At 34.7% G+C, this 18,278-nt stretch overlaps 1 protein-coding gene and 1 pseudogene across 1 annotated transcript; both read right to left on the bottom strand.

The window, feature by feature from the left end:
- Positions 1-1,712: 1,712 nt before the first annotated feature.
- LOC143538848 (putative CCR4-associated factor 1 homolog 9 pseudogene) lies at positions 1,713-2,631 on the bottom strand (annotated as a pseudogene).
- A 4,151-nt stretch (positions 2,632-6,782) lies between these two features.
- On the bottom strand, positions 6,783-12,218 carry LOC143538849 (ubiquitin-conjugating enzyme E2 variant 1D-like). Its single transcript, XM_077032305.1, has 4 exons — positions 12,173-12,218; positions 9,819-9,958; positions 8,727-8,852; positions 6,783-7,126 (listed from the first exon to the last, which is right to left on the bottom strand). The coding sequence occupies exons 1-4, from the start codon at positions 12,204-12,206 to the stop codon at positions 7,010-7,012; spliced, it is 417 nt and encodes a 138-aa protein (XP_076888420.1). The 5' UTR covers positions 12,207-12,218; the 3' UTR covers positions 6,783-7,009.
- Positions 12,219-18,278: the final 6,060 nt, after the last annotated feature.

Below are 18,278 nucleotides of genomic sequence, written 5' to 3'. Positions count from 1 at the left end.
TCACAAACAGAAAAAAATAATAATAATGGGTCTTATAATAAGTGATTAAAACTGTATAATATTAGCATATATAGAAGACTTTTGCATGCAAAATTGGAAAAACAAAGAGATCACTGCATATTGAAGAACTACAGTAAACTGATAACAAGTGAAAACAGGAACTTAGGAAGATAAACAAAATGATCACTTTGCATTATTACAAGCTGTGGCTTTAGCTGTGAGCTGTTGTAGAATAATATAAAAGAAAACACGCATAAAAAGCTCATATGACAAACATGATTAATTAAGGATAAAATAGCATCTTTGCATTATTACAAGCTGCAGCTTGTTTTAAATGCTGCTAAAAACTACTTATTTTCAAAGATCAAAAGCTAACCTCCTAAAAGCTAAGCGCCAAACATACACAACGTGAGGGCTAAATCAAGTGAGCACATTCTCAAACACCACAAGAACTTCATAAATTAAACATTATAGAAATTAGAACATTGATTCACTATCACTTACAGATGGTCAACACTCTTAACATACTTTGAAGCCCTGCTGTCAATAGCGAAGATAGCGAGCGGTAAAGCGCAAAACATAGCGAAGCAGGAGTTCCCTGCAATCTAATGCATAGTGATTGAATAGAGCGAAAATAGCGATAGCTATGGTTTTTTTTTTAATAAAAAATAAACATCAAAAGTGTTTTTAGGCATCTCTTTTGACCAAACTCCACGAATTCCACTGTAAAAAAAAGTTTCATCAACGAAATCCCTAATTATTTTTAAAAAAAATTTCTACTCATTATCACTAAACATGAAAAGGCGGGCGCTATTTCACTGCTATCGCTACATAGCATATAGGTAGCTTGTAACTAATGACCGTTATTAGCTATTGACAACTATGCTTTGAAGAGTTGATTTCAAAACCATGAAGAATTTGCTTACATGACATCCCCTACACTCATATATGAAAAAGATACTATTTTTAACTCTGCAACATTAAAGCAGCAATATGAAATATCTCCAAAATACAGAAACTTTGATAAAGAACAAAACAAATATGATCCATTACACTCATGTTTAAAAATATGGTATGTTTTTCCGTTCTATCGAAATTGCCTCCATGTCCACTATATTATTTAAATTTCAAGTACATGAGTATGCTATGAAGATAATTATGAGAAACAAAATGCCTAAACCACATCAACACAGGACTTCAATAAAAGCAACTAGGCCTGTAAACAAACCAAACGTTTGGCGGGAAAGTTCATCTTTTTTTGTTCGTTTAATTAAATGAACGAACATGAACAGATGTTTTGTTTGTTCATTTATGTTTGTTAATACGCTAGTTCACGTATGTTTGTTTATACGCTAGTTTTTTGTCTGCTGATAAATGCATATGTTTGGATGAATTGTTCGTTTGCTCAATCATGTTCGTTTACTTTTGTTTGTTTAGTTTACTTTGCATTCACAAACTGATCATTTAGTTTTAAAAGAACTAACATGAGTAAACACAATAATGCACATTTTCTTAATGAACAAACATGAACAAAAAAGTTTGTTCTATTACGTGCTCCTGTTCAGTTAAATAAACAAACAATCACGAACATGACCCATTCATGTTTGTTTGGTTCGTTCACGTGCCTAAAAGCAACAGCTCCCAAAGAACAACTAGTAAAACTTGATATCAAACAGGCATAAGTACGAAACGAAACCAAATAATTGATTAACCGCAAAGCTAAATTCATATAAGAAAGACTAAAACTTTACACCTAATAATCCGCTACTAATTCACTATCATAACATTAAAACTAGTTCAGAACGCCTCTAACCCATAAAGCACGCCCGCATACTTCTCCGGTCCACCACGGCAAAGCCCCCTAATCCTCTCGAACGCGTGCCACGTCAACAAACTATCCGACCCGGCCTGATGACACTTCCCAACCGCCCTGTCCACGTCCAAAGTCTTGGCCACACGGTCCAACCCGCCATACAAACTCTCACAGTACCTCATCAAATGCTTCACATCATAAACCCTATCCCCAAAAAACGTCCTCAAAACCTCCAGAAACCGACTCAACTCATCCGGCAACGCCCGACCCGTCAAAACCTTAACCAAGTACCCGAAATCATACGCGCTGTGAAACGTCACCCAGCTCACTCGATCATTACACACCAACCCTGACGTCATCATCAACTGAGAAAACCTAACCGAACTGATCCCGAGTTCTTTGTTCCGATCGAAATTGATACCTTGCCGCCTCAAAAGCTCGATCGAATCCAGCGCGTGGAGGTCACGCGCCGGGTCAAAGTCCTTGAAATTGAATTCCCAGATAAACCCAGATCCAGATCCAGATCCAAGATCCGGGAGGTTGCCGTTGACGTCGGTGAGTGTGAGGCCGACCTGGATGAGATTGAGAACATTAACGTTGGATTTGAGGAGGTTGTAGTGGTCGTTAGGGTTTTGGTTAAGGAAGTGATGGTGTCCGGAGTTTGGGCGGACGACGACGCCAGGGAACTCGGTGTCCATGGAGACGAAAGGGTAATCGTCAATGAGGGTTGAAATCAATTGGAACTCTGAGTCTGCGTTGTACGCGAAGACTGATCGGACGATGATGTTAGGTTTTTGTTTCGATTTAGGTTTTGACATGTTGATGGCGGTGGTGGTTTTGGCTTGATTGGTACTGGTAATGGGGATGAGTGAGGGTTAGGGTTATATAGAGATGGGTTGAAGTTTATAAATATGAAAGTGGTTATTGTGAATATTGTGTTTCCTTAACGGTAATAATAAGATGACAAGTTTTGAAAATTTTTTATTATAACTGTTAAATTATTATTATTATTATTATTATTATTGAAGGAAACAATACGTTGAAGGACGAGTCGATGATCAATTTTATAACATTGGGTAACCAAAGGTCCAAGACATTGTAAACACATAATATTATTATTATTTTACTTTGCTGTTTTGATAAATAGATTGATGATTTGAGGTCTAATGATCGGTTCATGGTGGAGAATTTGACATAAATAATTATCTGATATGTTACGTTTTATAAAATAAGAAAACATTCTCTTTCCTTTTTTAAAAGTATGATTCGGTTTTAAGGTAACATGGTGAACGAAATTGTTAGTAATGGTTTTTTATTACTAAGAAGTGAAACAGAATCGCTGAAAATTAATAGCAACAGTTTGGTTACACAGTTTTGTTTAAAAACATTTTAGAACGAATAAATTCTCGAATAATTTGTATTTAGAAACATAAAATTTGAATTTAACAAATTTAGATTGAAATTAATCTTAGTTCGTTATAAATATACTTTCTACAAATATATTTTAGAACTAACCAATTCTTGAATATATTTTAATTGGTTAGTTGTTTTGTAAACTTCTAATCAAATTTAATAATATATGCATTTATTTATCAACGCGTTAATGTTTTCTTATGTGAAACACATCGTATATTATGAAATCCACAATTATTTCCAATGAGAATTGATCAATTTTTATGTGTGATACGTGATTCTAATGTAATTTTGTCATTTGATGTGTAATCGTAAGTATAACATGTTAAATCGGGAATGTTTAGATAGTTATTTTTTATTATGTAACATAACTAATTTAAATATGTCACACTAATTATTTTATTACAAGTAATTAAATGACATCTTTTTATTAACTAAATATTTTGTATTTGTAGAATGTTTATTCTCCAAAACTTTCTATATAAACCCCACACTATAAATAAGGTCTTTCTTCTTATCAAAATCCATAAAAACATGGGTTTGAAACTCAGAAAAAAACTTAACAACACTAAGGGTCTGTTTGGTATGAGGTAATGGAATGAATAAATGAATGAAATGAAAGTGTAATGGAATGGACAAAGGAATAAAATGGATTATTACCATTCCATTGTCTTGTTTGATGAACACATAGTAATGAAATTAATCATCAATTTATATTATTTTGTTTAAATAGGAAACTATACACACATACTATTTTTCATCAATTAATAGATGAGAAATAGCATAACAATGATATAATAATATAAATAAAATTATAATTATAAAATTAGAAATAAATAATCACACATTTTGTATATTGGCTGATAATAATCTCACCTTTAAAAATCACTAGCAACGGTTCCACCTTTTAACTATTTTTGTCTCACTGGTCCTCCGTTAAAAAATGCTTAACGTCGTTATGTTTTTTTCCCTAGTTTCAAACCGATGTTTTAGGGCTTTTGATCGGAAGAACGATATGAGTCGACTGATGTAAAACTTATCTCGAAACGGTGATTCAATATAATAATAATAATAATAATAATAATAATAATAATAATAATAATTGTTGTATACATATATTATAATAGAAAAGTAACATCGATAACAAAATAATACTTATAATAATGATAATAGTTATATTGTAATAGAAAATATAATATTGATAATAAATAATAATTATAATATTAATTATTATTATTATTGATGACTTTTTTTCATTATATTCATTGAAGGAATGAAAAAATAGCACATTCTCTTAAGGAATGAAAAAAACTATAAATGGAAGGGATTGTATTCCTTTGAAATAATCCATTTCATTGATGCATGACAACCAAACAGGTTTAATTCCATTACTTTGGAATGATCTATTTCATCCCAACCTCCAATTCCTTCATACTAAACACTACCTAAGTGTTTTTTAACGGGTATCCATTAAGACAAAAATAGTTGAAAGATCGAACTGTTGATAGTGATTTTTAAATGTGAGATTATTATCAACCAATACACAAAAGACAAGATTATTTATTTCCAATTTGCGTATGACTAATGATTCTGATAATAACCTACACTTCTATTTAATTTAGCAAGCATGTATTTGTTTTTAAAGGGATTTTTACATATTTCTCCTTCCTAAACCTTTGAAATTACATATTTCCCTAAAATACAAGTTTTTAATGCACAATGTACAATGTTTTTTAAGCATGGTTTTAGGAAATATGTAATTTCAAAGTTTAGGAAGAAGAAATATGTAAATGCCCCTTTTTAAACAAGTTCATAATGTTTCATATACCCAAACTAGATTATTAAATATTTTTGAGTTAAGTGTTATTTTCATACCTGTGGTTTGCTCAAATACGCAACTTTAGTATCGTTTTTGAATTTACTGCAGTTGGATACCTCATGTTTTAAAAACATGCAGTTTTAGTATTTTTTTTTAACCCCGTCTATTTTATTCGTTAAGTCGGGGTAAATTGGTAATTTTCTTTATTCCTTTATATCAAATATCTCCACCGTCTCCGGTTGCGTGAATCCTCAAATATGACCACCGATATGCCCCCTCCACGGCTCCACCTCGTCGTAACCCTACCCCCATCGTCACCTCCACGTGCGATTAATCCTCACCGGCAGAAACTGTCACCACCACGCTATGCTAGATGACACAAAGAAGACTCTTATGCACCCTCCACGGTTCCACCTCCCATACAACTTCTCCCCCAAATTATACAAACAGACAAATCCGTACCGGTTACCGATTCAGCTGCTAATTCGACGACGATTGAAGATGCTAATTGCCAGAGAGTAAGAAAATATGCAGAAACCGTCTCGCAATGCCGGTGGTGCACTTGCAGTTCCGTATTTGATGTGTAAATTGATTAATTTGGTGTTTAAACTTTTCTGTTCTGTACACATCCTTTTGTATCAAAAGTAGTTGTTTTGACCCAATAGTGCTTCAGTGTATGCAGCATGGGATACATAAATTCATTCTGTGTGTTGTATTGTGATAATGTGCTTAAATTGATGTAGATGCATTGCCATGGTTATGTTATAGTATCATGTGCATTAACATTTGGGTTTGAAGGATCGATGTGTGTGGGAGGGTTAGAGATGAAGATATAAAGGGGGAATTTGATTACAGGAAAATAGAATATAAATAAAGAAAATTACCAATTTACCCCTGACTTAATGGATAAAATAGATAGGGTTAAGAAAAAAAAATACTAAAATTGCATGTTTATGAAACATGAGGTATCCAACTGCAATAAATTCAAAAACGGTACTAAAGTTGCGTATTTAAGCAAATCACATGTATAAAAATGACACTCGACTCAATATTTTTAATTGAAAAATGAGCAAGTATAACACATAATATTTGAGAATTATAAGGGGTGACCAAAGTTGCTACATTAGTCAAAGCATCTCTAAACGACGTGTTGTAAAATCATATCTAAAAGACCTGTTTTGAACTTTTTAGAAGAGAGGGATGATGTGAAGAGAGATGTATGATGAATGTTCTTGCATATGAACCCCAGAAAACAGGTTGTGTGAGGAGAAGATACAGGATGCATGCTTTTAAGGCGTCTTGGGCAGGTGCTTAGGTGGCCACATTTTTTAGACCTATCATTGTGGGTGCTCTTCGAAAGCATGCAAAAAAACCCATCTAATATGCCTTGCAACAATGTTTTAAAAGCTGAACAATAAGATAGGAATCAGGTGTTTCGGCCAATTCAGCTACAAACTAATATACCAAGTACAACAAATTAACGATACGATCTAATGAAAACCATTTAAACCCTCAATGCTAACCTCTATCATATGTTGGAGGATCAGTTTTAGACGGCATTGGTCTGCCAATTTAACCGGTGCGGTTATCAAAACATTGACTTATCGCTTGACCTAAAAATAGATTTATTGGGGAATTAATAAAAAAAAAACACCAAATAAAAGGTTTTAGTAAAGCCAATGAAACATGCACCTAGAGCCAAATCTAGCAAATTAACATGTCAAAACGATACACATATCAAACACTCAACACAAACAAAGATCATTCCCATTAATCAAACAACATTAAGATGAGAAAACATGACAAGGGTTCTTTGTTTTTTGAGGAAACATCATCCACTACATTTTGTTGACTTCCATTGACCATTAATCATTTGAAAAATGTGCACCAGATATCATATGACCATAATGTTTTTGTTTAGTCAATAATTCCTTCAACCGCTAAAAGAAAGTACCTTCCGGTGGTTAAACAAGCTTACGGTTATGAGGAGCCGCCATCTCTTTCTTCAACTGTATGAGTATGTCTTCCATTGTGTATTCCCTCTGCCAGTTTGCCAAAATCCCAAACTTCTTGGCTTCCACCTACAACATAAACCAATTAATCCACAGAATCGAACCCAAACGACTGAATCATACAAAAAAACGTATGATTTGCTTTGTATTTACTGAAAACCGAATTTCACGGTTCAGTTACGCTTTGTATTTTCTGAAAACTGAAAAAGAAAATCGAACCACACAAAAAATCGATGGTTCGGTCCTGAATTTACTAAAAACGAATTTTCCTGTTCGGTTTTGGTTTTGTATTATCTGAAACCAAATAAACAAAAAAAAACATTGAATTTATGTATAATTTAATATTTGAATGTTAAATAGTTTATTATAAGTTTACAAATGGTATAGCCCAAAATATTTAGACATAGATATGAAACATTTAATTAATCATCTACTAACAAAAACTTTTAGACCAGAATTCATTATTTTTGGGGGTTTTTTTTTGGCGTAAAATTTCAAGCTGAAATGGCAAATTGGAAAAACCGAACGGGAACCCATCGGGAAAATCGAAAACTGAAAAAACTGAAACCAAACGGTTTGTAAAAGTTCAAAAACTGAACTTTTGGTTTTTGGTTTAGTTCCCCAAAACCGACCCATGCACAAACTCAACTCATGTTAATAATATCAACCTTGACCCAAACACACTTATAATCGTGTTAACATAAACACGAGCGTTTAACCCATTTATCTAAACAAGTCTAATGGGTTGACCGATTGGCTGCTAGCAATAAAGTTGCACACTCTAATCGGGTTAGTAGGTTAAAATCATAGTTATCAAATGCGCTAGGCGCACAAGGCGCGGAAAAAAAGCGAGGGATTGAGAAAAATAAAGCGCTTTAAAAAATAATAAAAATTTCATATTATGTATAAGAAAAATAATACTATTCTTCAAATACAATAAACAAAATCTATTATGTAACAATTAATATCATCTAATTAGTACCAAAAGTTTTGAGATAGTTATTCCTTCCGAAATTTATCATTTTTCTTAAACTACACCTTTAAAATTTATTTTTAAATTTTAAATAATAAAACGGGTTACTGTAAAGCAAATTAAATTATAAGGAACATGAGCAGCAGAAATCATATGCAGATTAATCAAGGAATACAAGAAAGATGATTAAAAAAATATACTTTCACTAATCTTGTAGTCTTGTGTGAATTGTAGAAACCAAAAAATCGATGACTATACAGAAAGATAGGAGTTAATCAAGTAAATCCAATTATTTTTTAAAAAATTCTTATCAATTAGTCAAGTGATAAATCAAAAAAATCAAAATAAGTCAAAAAGAAAAATAAAAAAAATCAAAATTCCAGATTTGGTTCCTAAATAAACACCTTCACCATGGAAAGTCGGTGAAGTAGCGCATCGCCCAAAATCGACCAGGTCCAGGCGGCCGCTTTTAATAACTTATAATAAATGAGTTTAACAGATCATAAACGGCTTGACAGGTCAACGTGTTTAAGAAAAAGGGTTAAACAAGTCTAAACAAACACGACCTGTTTTTATTAAACAGTTTAATATGACAACCCGAAACTTGATTATGTTCATGTTTAGAAAATTGCCACCCATATACCAATGTTACAGAGTCAACACTTTAACTTATAAACAAGGTCAAAGAGTGCATACCTCTCCAGTTTCATCGTTGACACAAGTCATGTTGACCCGGGAATGAAACCAAACAGTAGGAGGCTTCTCAGGGTAGTCTTTGTCACAAAATAGCTTCAATTGGTAAATCCTTCCTTCATGTACAGACTGAAAACACCACACAATAAACAAAATGTATTTAGAGGGTGTTTGGATGTAACTTCTAAATGTGACTGGTAATATATAACCAGAATAACTTAAATCAACTGCAATTAAAGCAGCTATAGATTTTACTGTTTCGGTTGTTTGGCAAATGATTATCTGAATCGGTTATTAATATGTTTATCCAAATATCAAAAATTCATTATTACAACTTGAATTCACATTAATTAAATTTCTTTTTCCATAATTTATAATAATAGAAATGGTAACTTGTGTAACAATACTTAAGGGCATTATTAGGGACAAAGAGTTTGTAATGTTTTTAAGAAACATAATGCAATCATTAGCCAAACATATTTGAATGGAGCTTGTTTGTGTTTGGTTGTTTAACTTTAGTTGAGCAAACGATCAAACACAACCAGTTAAGTGAACAAGGTTTTCTTGTTCTTTCATTAAGAAAATGAACAAGTTCGTTTTCGTTTATGCTCGTTCGTTAACAGTGCAGACGAACTGTTCACAAACATTACTAAACATAGATGTGGACAACAACTGTTGTGCTTAAAAGTTATCAAACTAGACTACATTGTAACGAGCTAAAAAAGTTAGATGAATATATTAAGAAATGTAAGCGAACGAGCTTAAACAAACATAAACTAACGAACGAACCAGACACGTGCTCATGTCCATTGTTTTACTAAACGAGCAAAAGTTTCTATTCATGTTCGATCGTTTATTAAATAAACAAATATAAACGAATTTCCCGCTAAACGGTTCACCAAGCTTCGGTCCGTTTACAGTCCTAATATATGCCACAAGGCCCAAAACTAAAATCACGTATATCCTGATTCTGCAATCAGGTTATTATTATGAAACAAAAGGATTATGTTTTGATCGATTTTATTAAAAGTAAAAGCTCAGTTTATAATATATATATATATATATATATATATATATATATATAATTGAGTTTACATTATGAGGACCGATGATGGTGCCGGTCCACGAACGCATATAAATGTCATCTCCATCGTCAATCCCGTAACTCACGGTACCATCTCCGATACCCTTTTCTACACGCTCGAGTTCCTCCAGCAATCTGAAATTTCTAGGCACTACAACAAAACAAAAATAAACAAATAAATAAATTTGAGTATTATCATTGAAGCAGGTTTTAAAAAGCGTGAATGTTTATAATTCAACGTATATTCTTGCCACTTCTACATATACACCAGAACTAACACGAAAAATATAGCAAAACAAATGCACACACATTGATAATTTAAAGTTGGACTAACCTTTCTTATCTCTATATACAATAATAAAAAGTATAACATGCCTTCCTTATCTTTATGTAAAAACATAAAAAGCATGGCCTACCTTTCATCTCTATGTATAACCATATATGATATATTTTCACCTTTCTTTATATCTATAGCCTCTTAAGTATTAAAAGGCGCTCTGAGAAGTTTTGGTATCAAAAGCCAAAGGCAGAGGCGCTTGGTGTAAAAAATATTACTAATAACTTATTAGAACATAACATTTTAACCTGTTAACTTTAAAACGCAAAAACAAATAAAATATTAAAATGAATACAAATAGCCTCTAGGTACAACCAAAACTGCGCCTAAGGCACAAGCCACATCGCTTTTGACCACCTAAGGCGCACACAGTCCAAAAAGCAAACTTGAGGCGTGCGAGGTGCACTGAATACAGCCTGAGGCGCAGGTGAGACACGCCTTTTGTACACTGGGTGTTTTTATGGATCAGAATGTTGTAAAGCTGGCTTTCTAGGCTGTACATGTATGTTATTTAAATATCAAATCATATATAAGGCTTAATTATAGCTAAAATTTAGGGTAGGAGATACTAAAAACCTATGAGATACATAAAAAACTTATATAAAACGTTGTGCCTGGCTGCCCGCATATAAAAATCAGTGCACTTTTGGGCTTCCGTTTTAGACCATGTCTCTTATCTGCGTTTCTCGCTTTTTAAAACCAATGTTAAAAAAGAATTCCAGATATTCTAGCCTTCTCCATGGACCTTCAAACTTGATATGTACCCTCCAATTTTTGACTCAATTAAAACCCAAGAATCTAATACAAAGAATATACAAGATTACAAGTATCCAAACAGTCCCCGAAATATCAACATTGTTGAAGATTTGAAGTTGATAATAGGACCTTATCCAAATCTACTAATAAACGTGTTATACACCCAAATAACATGTAAAAGAAATAATATCCATTTGCATAAAAAGCTTACATTCCTAGACATTAAAGTTCTTAACATATGCAGCATGTCAACATATGCAGCATGGCAATTGGGTACCTGTTAAATACACGATAAGACCTGTTAAGCAAAAAAGTTGCGGTATGTGATTTTTTAATTTTCTTAAATAATTGAAATTAGTAGGCTAGACTCCATTATATTCCCTTATTGGTACATGAAACTTAAAACTGTCTTATAGTCATGACATATAAAGTAGTTAAACAAGTCGTATTCATGTTTTATACTTTTGTTTTGCGCGTCGCTTCATACCTGTTAAACCTGTTAAGACACGAATTGCCAGCCCTACAGCATGATAAATGAAAGACGTGCATTGAACACAATCTTTAAAATAGTTTTCTATAAATACGCAGCGCGATAAATGATACACGTGCATGAAACCTTGAGTCCACAATTAACGAGCGTAAGAGCAAAGTATCATTTTTCAACTTCTAAAATATCTCACACTAAGACCAGAAGCTATGGCTAACTGATAGTAAATGTTCAATGAGAAAAATCACACTGAACAACAAAGGATTCGGATCCAGTGGCAAAGCTTGGACGAAAACACCGGGGCGCCCCGACTGAATACATATAAAAAATTCATAAACCGGGGTGTCTGGGCTCAAAATTTTTGAACGAAAACGCATAAATATACACTACTGAGGAAAAAACAGGGGTGGTCGGCCCACAATACAAGCTTAGCCCTTGTTCGAATCATAACTCACAGATCCCAATTTTCTTGTAGGTTCGGCCTCAATGGGAAAATAACACGTGTGTCGGCTAGGGCATAAGGGGCATGATGACTTGACGCTTATCACCGGCAGTCTGTTGAGTTGAGGGTTCCATAACAATTAACCTAATTCTGAGAATTAAACTAAACCCTAGAGCTAGAGGTGATGAAACAATTAAAGTTAATCTGCAAACAGAAACATGTATGTATATATATAATCCATAAAAAACACATAGTGTAATTGTGGAGCAAATGAATTAGCGTGAATTGGATCGAAACCCTAAAAGACGTGAATAAGCGTGGGTTTTGGAATAAGAAAACTGACCGACAACAGTGGATCCACCTGAGCCAAGCGTCATCGGTTCACAATTCCAAGATCCAAGAGACCAAGCAAAGAGAAACAACAACAGCAGAAATTAATTAATACCAAAATTTTTATCCTTTATTTTTATTTATTTATTTATTCTTATTCCTTTTACTTTTAGAGTGGTTTTTTTTCCTATGATTATAGCGTTACATGGGTCGATTAATTATTACCAATGGAGTTAGCTGGATTTGATGTTATTTTAGGGATGGACTGGTTAGCCGCCAACCAAGCCCGAATACTATGTAACAAAAAGGCTATTGAAGTTTTAACTCCAAATAAGAAAATGATGAGAATAGCTGGCGATAAAGATTCTGGTAAGATAGGAATCATTTCAAAAATAAAAGTTAGTCTTTGTTTGGGAAAAGGTTGCTTAGCATTCATGGCTTATGTAACCAAGGAACCCGAGCCTAAGAAACTAGAAGAGGTCCCAATTGTCGCTGAATTCAAGGATGTATTTCTTGATGAGTTGCCTGGAATTCCGCCCGATCGAGAAGTTGAGTTTAGAATTGACTTAGTTCCGGGAACAGCTCCGATTGCTAAATCACCTTACCGATTAGCACCAACTGAAATGAAAGAGCTGAAGAAGCAATTAGATGAGTTATTGGAGAAGGGGTTTATACGACCAAGTTCTTTACTGTGGGGAGCACCAATATTGTTTGTTAAGAAGAAAGATGGATCAATGAGGATGTGTATCGATTACCGTGAGTTGAATAAAGTTACAATCAACAATCGATATCCACTCCCAAGAATAGATGATCTCTTCGACCAGCTACAAGGGGCTAGTTGTTTTTCCAAGATTGATCTAAGATCCGGGTATCATCAATTGAAAGTTCAAGAAGAAGACATATCCAAGACAGCATTCAGGACCCGATACGGACATTATGAGTTCACTGTTATGCCTTTTGGACTCACTAATGCTCCGGCAGCTTTTATGGATATGATGAATCGAATCTACAAACCTTACTTGGATAAGTTTGTTATTGTTTTTATTGATGACATTCTTATCTATTCCAAGACGAAAGAAGAACACCAAGCTCAATTGAAAACCATACTCGAAACATTAAGGAAAGAGAAGCTTTATGCCAAAATTTCGAAATGTGAATTCTGGTTAACCGAAGTACAGTTTCTTGGACATATTGTTAATGAGAAAGGTATTCAAGTAGATCCGGCAAAGATTGAAGCTATTACCAAATGGGAGAAACCCAAGACTCCGACTCAAGTAAAAAGTTTTCTGGGGTTAGCAGGTTATTATAGAAGGTTTATCCAGAATTTTTCAAGGATAGCGGTTCCATTAACTTCACTTACTCAAAAGTCTGTGAAATTTGAATGGGGACCGAAGCAAGAAGAGGCATTTGAAACTCTTAAACAGAAACTAACAAATGCACCTGTCTTAGCCTTGCCTGAAGGACAAGATAACTTCATTGTATATTGTGATGCTTCACATATAGGAATGGGATGTGTTTTGATGCAAGGGAAGAAGCTAATTGCTTATGCTTCACGACAGTTAAAAGTTCATGAAAAGAATTACACTACACATGATCTTGAACTTGGAGCTATAATTTTCGCGTTGAAATTATGGCGACATTATTTATATGGTGTAAAATTTACCGTTTATACAGATCACAAAAGTCTGAAGCACATATTTGACCAGAAAGAATTGAACATGAGACAGAGGCGATGGATGGAGACGTTGAACGATTATGATTGTGAGATAGTTTATCATGAAGGTAAAGCTAATATGGTAGCTGATGCTTTAAGTAGAAAAGAGCACGAAAAGCCAAAAAGAGTATGAGCTTTGAGGTTAGAACTCAAAATTGATCTATTAACTGAAATCAAGGAAGCTCAGAAGTTGGCACTAGAAGAAAATAACATAAAGGCTGAAAAAGAAAATGGAACAATAGATCAATTAGTTAAGGGTGACGATGATATACTCAGATTAAGGAAAAGAATCTGGGTACCAATGGTAGGGAGCTTTCGGGAGAAGATATTGGAAGAAGCTCACAAATCTAAGTATATGATGCATCCGGGAAGCGATAAGATGTATCGTAATCTCAAGGGTGAGTATTGGTGGATCGGAATGAAGAAAGATATTGCCTTGTATGTGGCTAAGTGTTTGACATGTTCAAAGGTTAAAGCCGAGCATCAAAAGCCTATGGGATTGTTAACCCAACCTGAGATTCCGATTTGGAAATGGGATATGATAACCATGGACTTTATTATGAAACTACCAAAAACCAATTGCCAAAACGATGCAATTTGGGTTATCGTTGACCGATTGAATCAGTCAGCTTATTTCATTCCAATTCAAGAAACATATAGCATGGATAAATTGGCGCAACTATATGTGGAAAACATTGTATCATTGTATGGTGTGCCGTTGTCAATCATATCCGATAGAGATAGTCGTTTCACTTCTAACTTCTGGAGAAGTTTTCAAAAGGCAATGGGTACGCGTTTAAATTTGAGTACTGCTTATCTCCCACAGACAGATGGACAGAGTGAGAGAACAATTCAAACATTGGAAGATATGCTTCGCGCTTTTATTATAGATCTAGGTGGAAGATGGGATACTCACCTAGCATTGATGGAATTCTTGTATAACAATAGCTATCACACAAGCATACAAATAGCTCCATATGAAGCACTATACAGACGGAAATGTAGAACACCTGTATGTTGGTCTGAAATTGGTGATAATCAGATATCAGGTCCCAAGATTGTTCAAAGAACAACTGACCAAGTAATACAAATCCGAGAAAGATTGAAAGCAGCACGTGACAGATAGAAAAGTTATGCTGATGTAAGACGAAAATCATTAGAGTTCAAAGAAGGAGACAAAGTGTTGCTCAAAGTATCACATTGGATAGGTGTGGTTCGTTTTGTAAAGAAAGGAAAGTTAAATCCGCGTTTTGTTGGACCATTCAAAATTGTTGAAAGAATAGGTCCTGTAGCTTATCGACTTGAGTTACCCGAAGAAATGCAAGGAATCCATGACGTATTTCACGTATCGAATCTATGAAAATGTTTAGCTGATGAAACACTTGCTATGCCTCTAAAAGATGTACAAGTGAATGAGAAACTCAAGTTTGTAGAGGAACCGATACAGATTGAAGATAGGCAAACCAAGTTTTTAAAGCGCAAGAGGTTGAAATTGGTAAAAGTAAGATGGAATTCCCAACGTGGTCCGGAATTTACTTGGGAACTTGAGTCCGAGATGAAACGAAAATATCCACATCTGTTTACATAAATCTCGAGGATGAGATTTTTCTAAAGGTGGGGAGGATGTAACACCGTGAAAATACCATATCTAGTTTTGGGCCAAAAATGTCAATATTAGAAGTTAAAGGACTAAAAATGCTAGTTCTGAAAGTTAAAGGACTGAAAATGAAAAATTTGGGTTTTTAGACTCATCGCGCTACGCGATGGTCTCCTGTTAAACCTCGTCGCGCTACGCGGCAGAGCATCACACAATTCAAGAAAAGGGGGGCGCCGCGCTACGCGACGGCCAAACCTAACTGGTCCATCGCGCTACGCGATGACCAGGTTAAGTAACCCGAGACACGTGGCCAACCACGTGTCAACACATGGCAGCCTCTAGTAAATTGCGGCGTCGCGCTACGCGGCGGTCCCTGGGAAAGGGTCATCGCGCTACGCGACGGCCTGGAAACTCAAGTATAAAAGGGGCAGCTACGGGTTTAGCCCATTCCATCACCATTTCACACTCATTTCACACACTTAACCTAGGTAATCGTGCCAAGGGTGTTCTAAGGCGTCGAGAGATGTTTTCGTGAAGAAACAAGGTGTCGTTACACTGTTTAACGAGCTGCTGATCTTGTAACAAAGTACAAGCTGAATTGCTGTTGATTTCTTAAGTTCTTAAGTTCCGTCAAGCCGATTATGGTAGGAATAAGGTTAAGTTACTTTACTAGTTACTTTAAATATCTAGTTACAACTTAGTTAAGAGTATAGTCGTTAAACTGTTAATATTTTCCAAGTAATGTTTTATAAAGTAAAGACGTTGCTTCCATGTGAAGTAATGTTATCAAAACTATTATTTGACGAGCATGTAGTAACTGGAAGGGGGGTATTATTAGTAGACTCTTCTTGCCTAAGGAAAGCAATTCGTACAAATCCCAATCAACCGCGGGACCCGTTTGCTTCCCTGGAGAAGTTTGCCAACGTGATATCCTTTATTAGGCCAAAGCGTGCTATTCCAAACGTCATATGTAAATCCAAAGTATATCCACAAAACGACTATAACTATACTAAGGTTAGGTCAGACCTAAGAGTCTGCTGAACTGAATCAGACTTCAAGTATGCTGATCAGACCTCGAGTTTGCTAAAACTGAAACAGACTTAAAGTCTGCTGAATAATACCAACTAGATACTTATGCATACCTATTATGAATATAGGTTAATAGCATACTGAAGCCAAGGAGGTTGACATTTCCTACTGATAATATAAGGTGAACACGTTAACCTTTTACTGTCTGAACTGATTTTACTCTTGTAATAGACTGGTTGTTTATTACAAAGAGTCTGATAAATGTTTGCATGAGATATAATCTCTAAAATCGTTATAATACAAAATAGATAATAAAAAGAAACTCAAACCGAATACACATGTGTCTGGATCCAAACATAACTGATAATTGGCATACAAAAACCAAGTCAGTTATAACCGGTTCTCCAACAGGGTTACACAACCTAGGGGAAGGTTATCTCCAAACAGGGGCTATGTACTCGGGGAACCTTTGAATTGCGTGTGTAGGGCAGTGGTACAAATCCCGGGAATGGACAGGCATTCCTGCTGAGATTGTGATCAGAAAACTATGTTTGTATTTAACGACTTTTATAAACTGTTTTATTGAGTCAACGTTTCACCAACATATAGCTGACGTGTTTTTCCACCCTTGCAGGTGATTAGATGACAATAGATGGTATACAAGGATTGGAGTCATAGAAGATCGCTCGAGATGGCTCGTTTTGAATATTATAAATCCTTGTATTATTAATATCGCGGTTTTTTTAAACTGAAACTCGGGTGTTTAAATCCCGAGTAGTTTTGATAATGTAAATTAATATTTTAATATTTAAAGACTTCCGCTAAAAATAAACCCGCTACTCTGATATATTTACAAAACAGGTACCAACTGATGGTCACACTCCTAGGCCCTGGTTTAGGGTGTGACAAATGAGCTTGACGAATGAGAATGATGAATGAAATTGGTTTTAATGAATGAGTTCATGAATAACTAATGTTTTAACGAAGTGTTCTGTTAACGACTGAGTGAAAGACGAATAGGTTCTTGATAACGAATAAGACAAGTTTTAACGAATGGTCAGTTATAACCGTGTGACAACTGGCAAATGTTTGTTACAACTGCTCAACAAGTAGGCTATAACGAATAAACCTTCAACCACGCGAATGAGCATTCATCCTCACGAATGAATATTCAAACTTGTCCAGAAATCCAAACCAGTCCACAAACCTATCAAAACACGTTAATCCTAACCCTAATCCACTTGAAATCCAATTCCGAACAAATCCAAACCAATCCAAACACTCAATTCACCACAAATTCAAACCAATTCACACTTTTCAAACACAACCCATTCCCGCCATAAAATCAATTACAATTAAATCGTCAATTCCAATACAATTAAGCCTCAAATCCTTTAATAATAGACTATCGATATCAAACCAAATCCATTAATTCGTTCAATTAGATTTGATTCAAGGTCCAATTAGTCAATTACAGTTACTGTAGTATTCGTTTACTTGTTAATCGATATACTGATGTCTAGAACAATCAATTACACTCAAAATCGATACGATTAACACTCAAAATCACACGTAGATCTGAACTCAGGCTCTGATACCAATTGAGAAATCAATCGAGCCTTACGGATCTTGTTCGTATGATTACAACATGTGATTTGAATGTATACGATTAAACTAATACGATTAGGATGAAAGTTATACGATTAGTGTGTGTTGTGTGTGTCTGGAGAGAATTCGGCAGAGTAACAGTGCAAAATTATAAAATAAGAATTCTCATTA

This window comes from Bidens hawaiensis, unplaced genomic scaffold, assembly GCF_021521415.1.
Source record: "Bidens hawaiensis isolate Kalapana, Puna unplaced genomic scaffold, B.hawaiensis_p1.1 tig00011733_1, whole genome shotgun sequence".
NCBI classification, from domain to species: Eukaryota; Viridiplantae; Streptophyta; class Magnoliopsida; order Asterales; family Asteraceae; genus Bidens; species Bidens hawaiensis.
The sequence above is the reverse complement of the archived record's forward strand: the minus strand, read 5'-3'. Positions and strand labels throughout refer to the sequence as shown.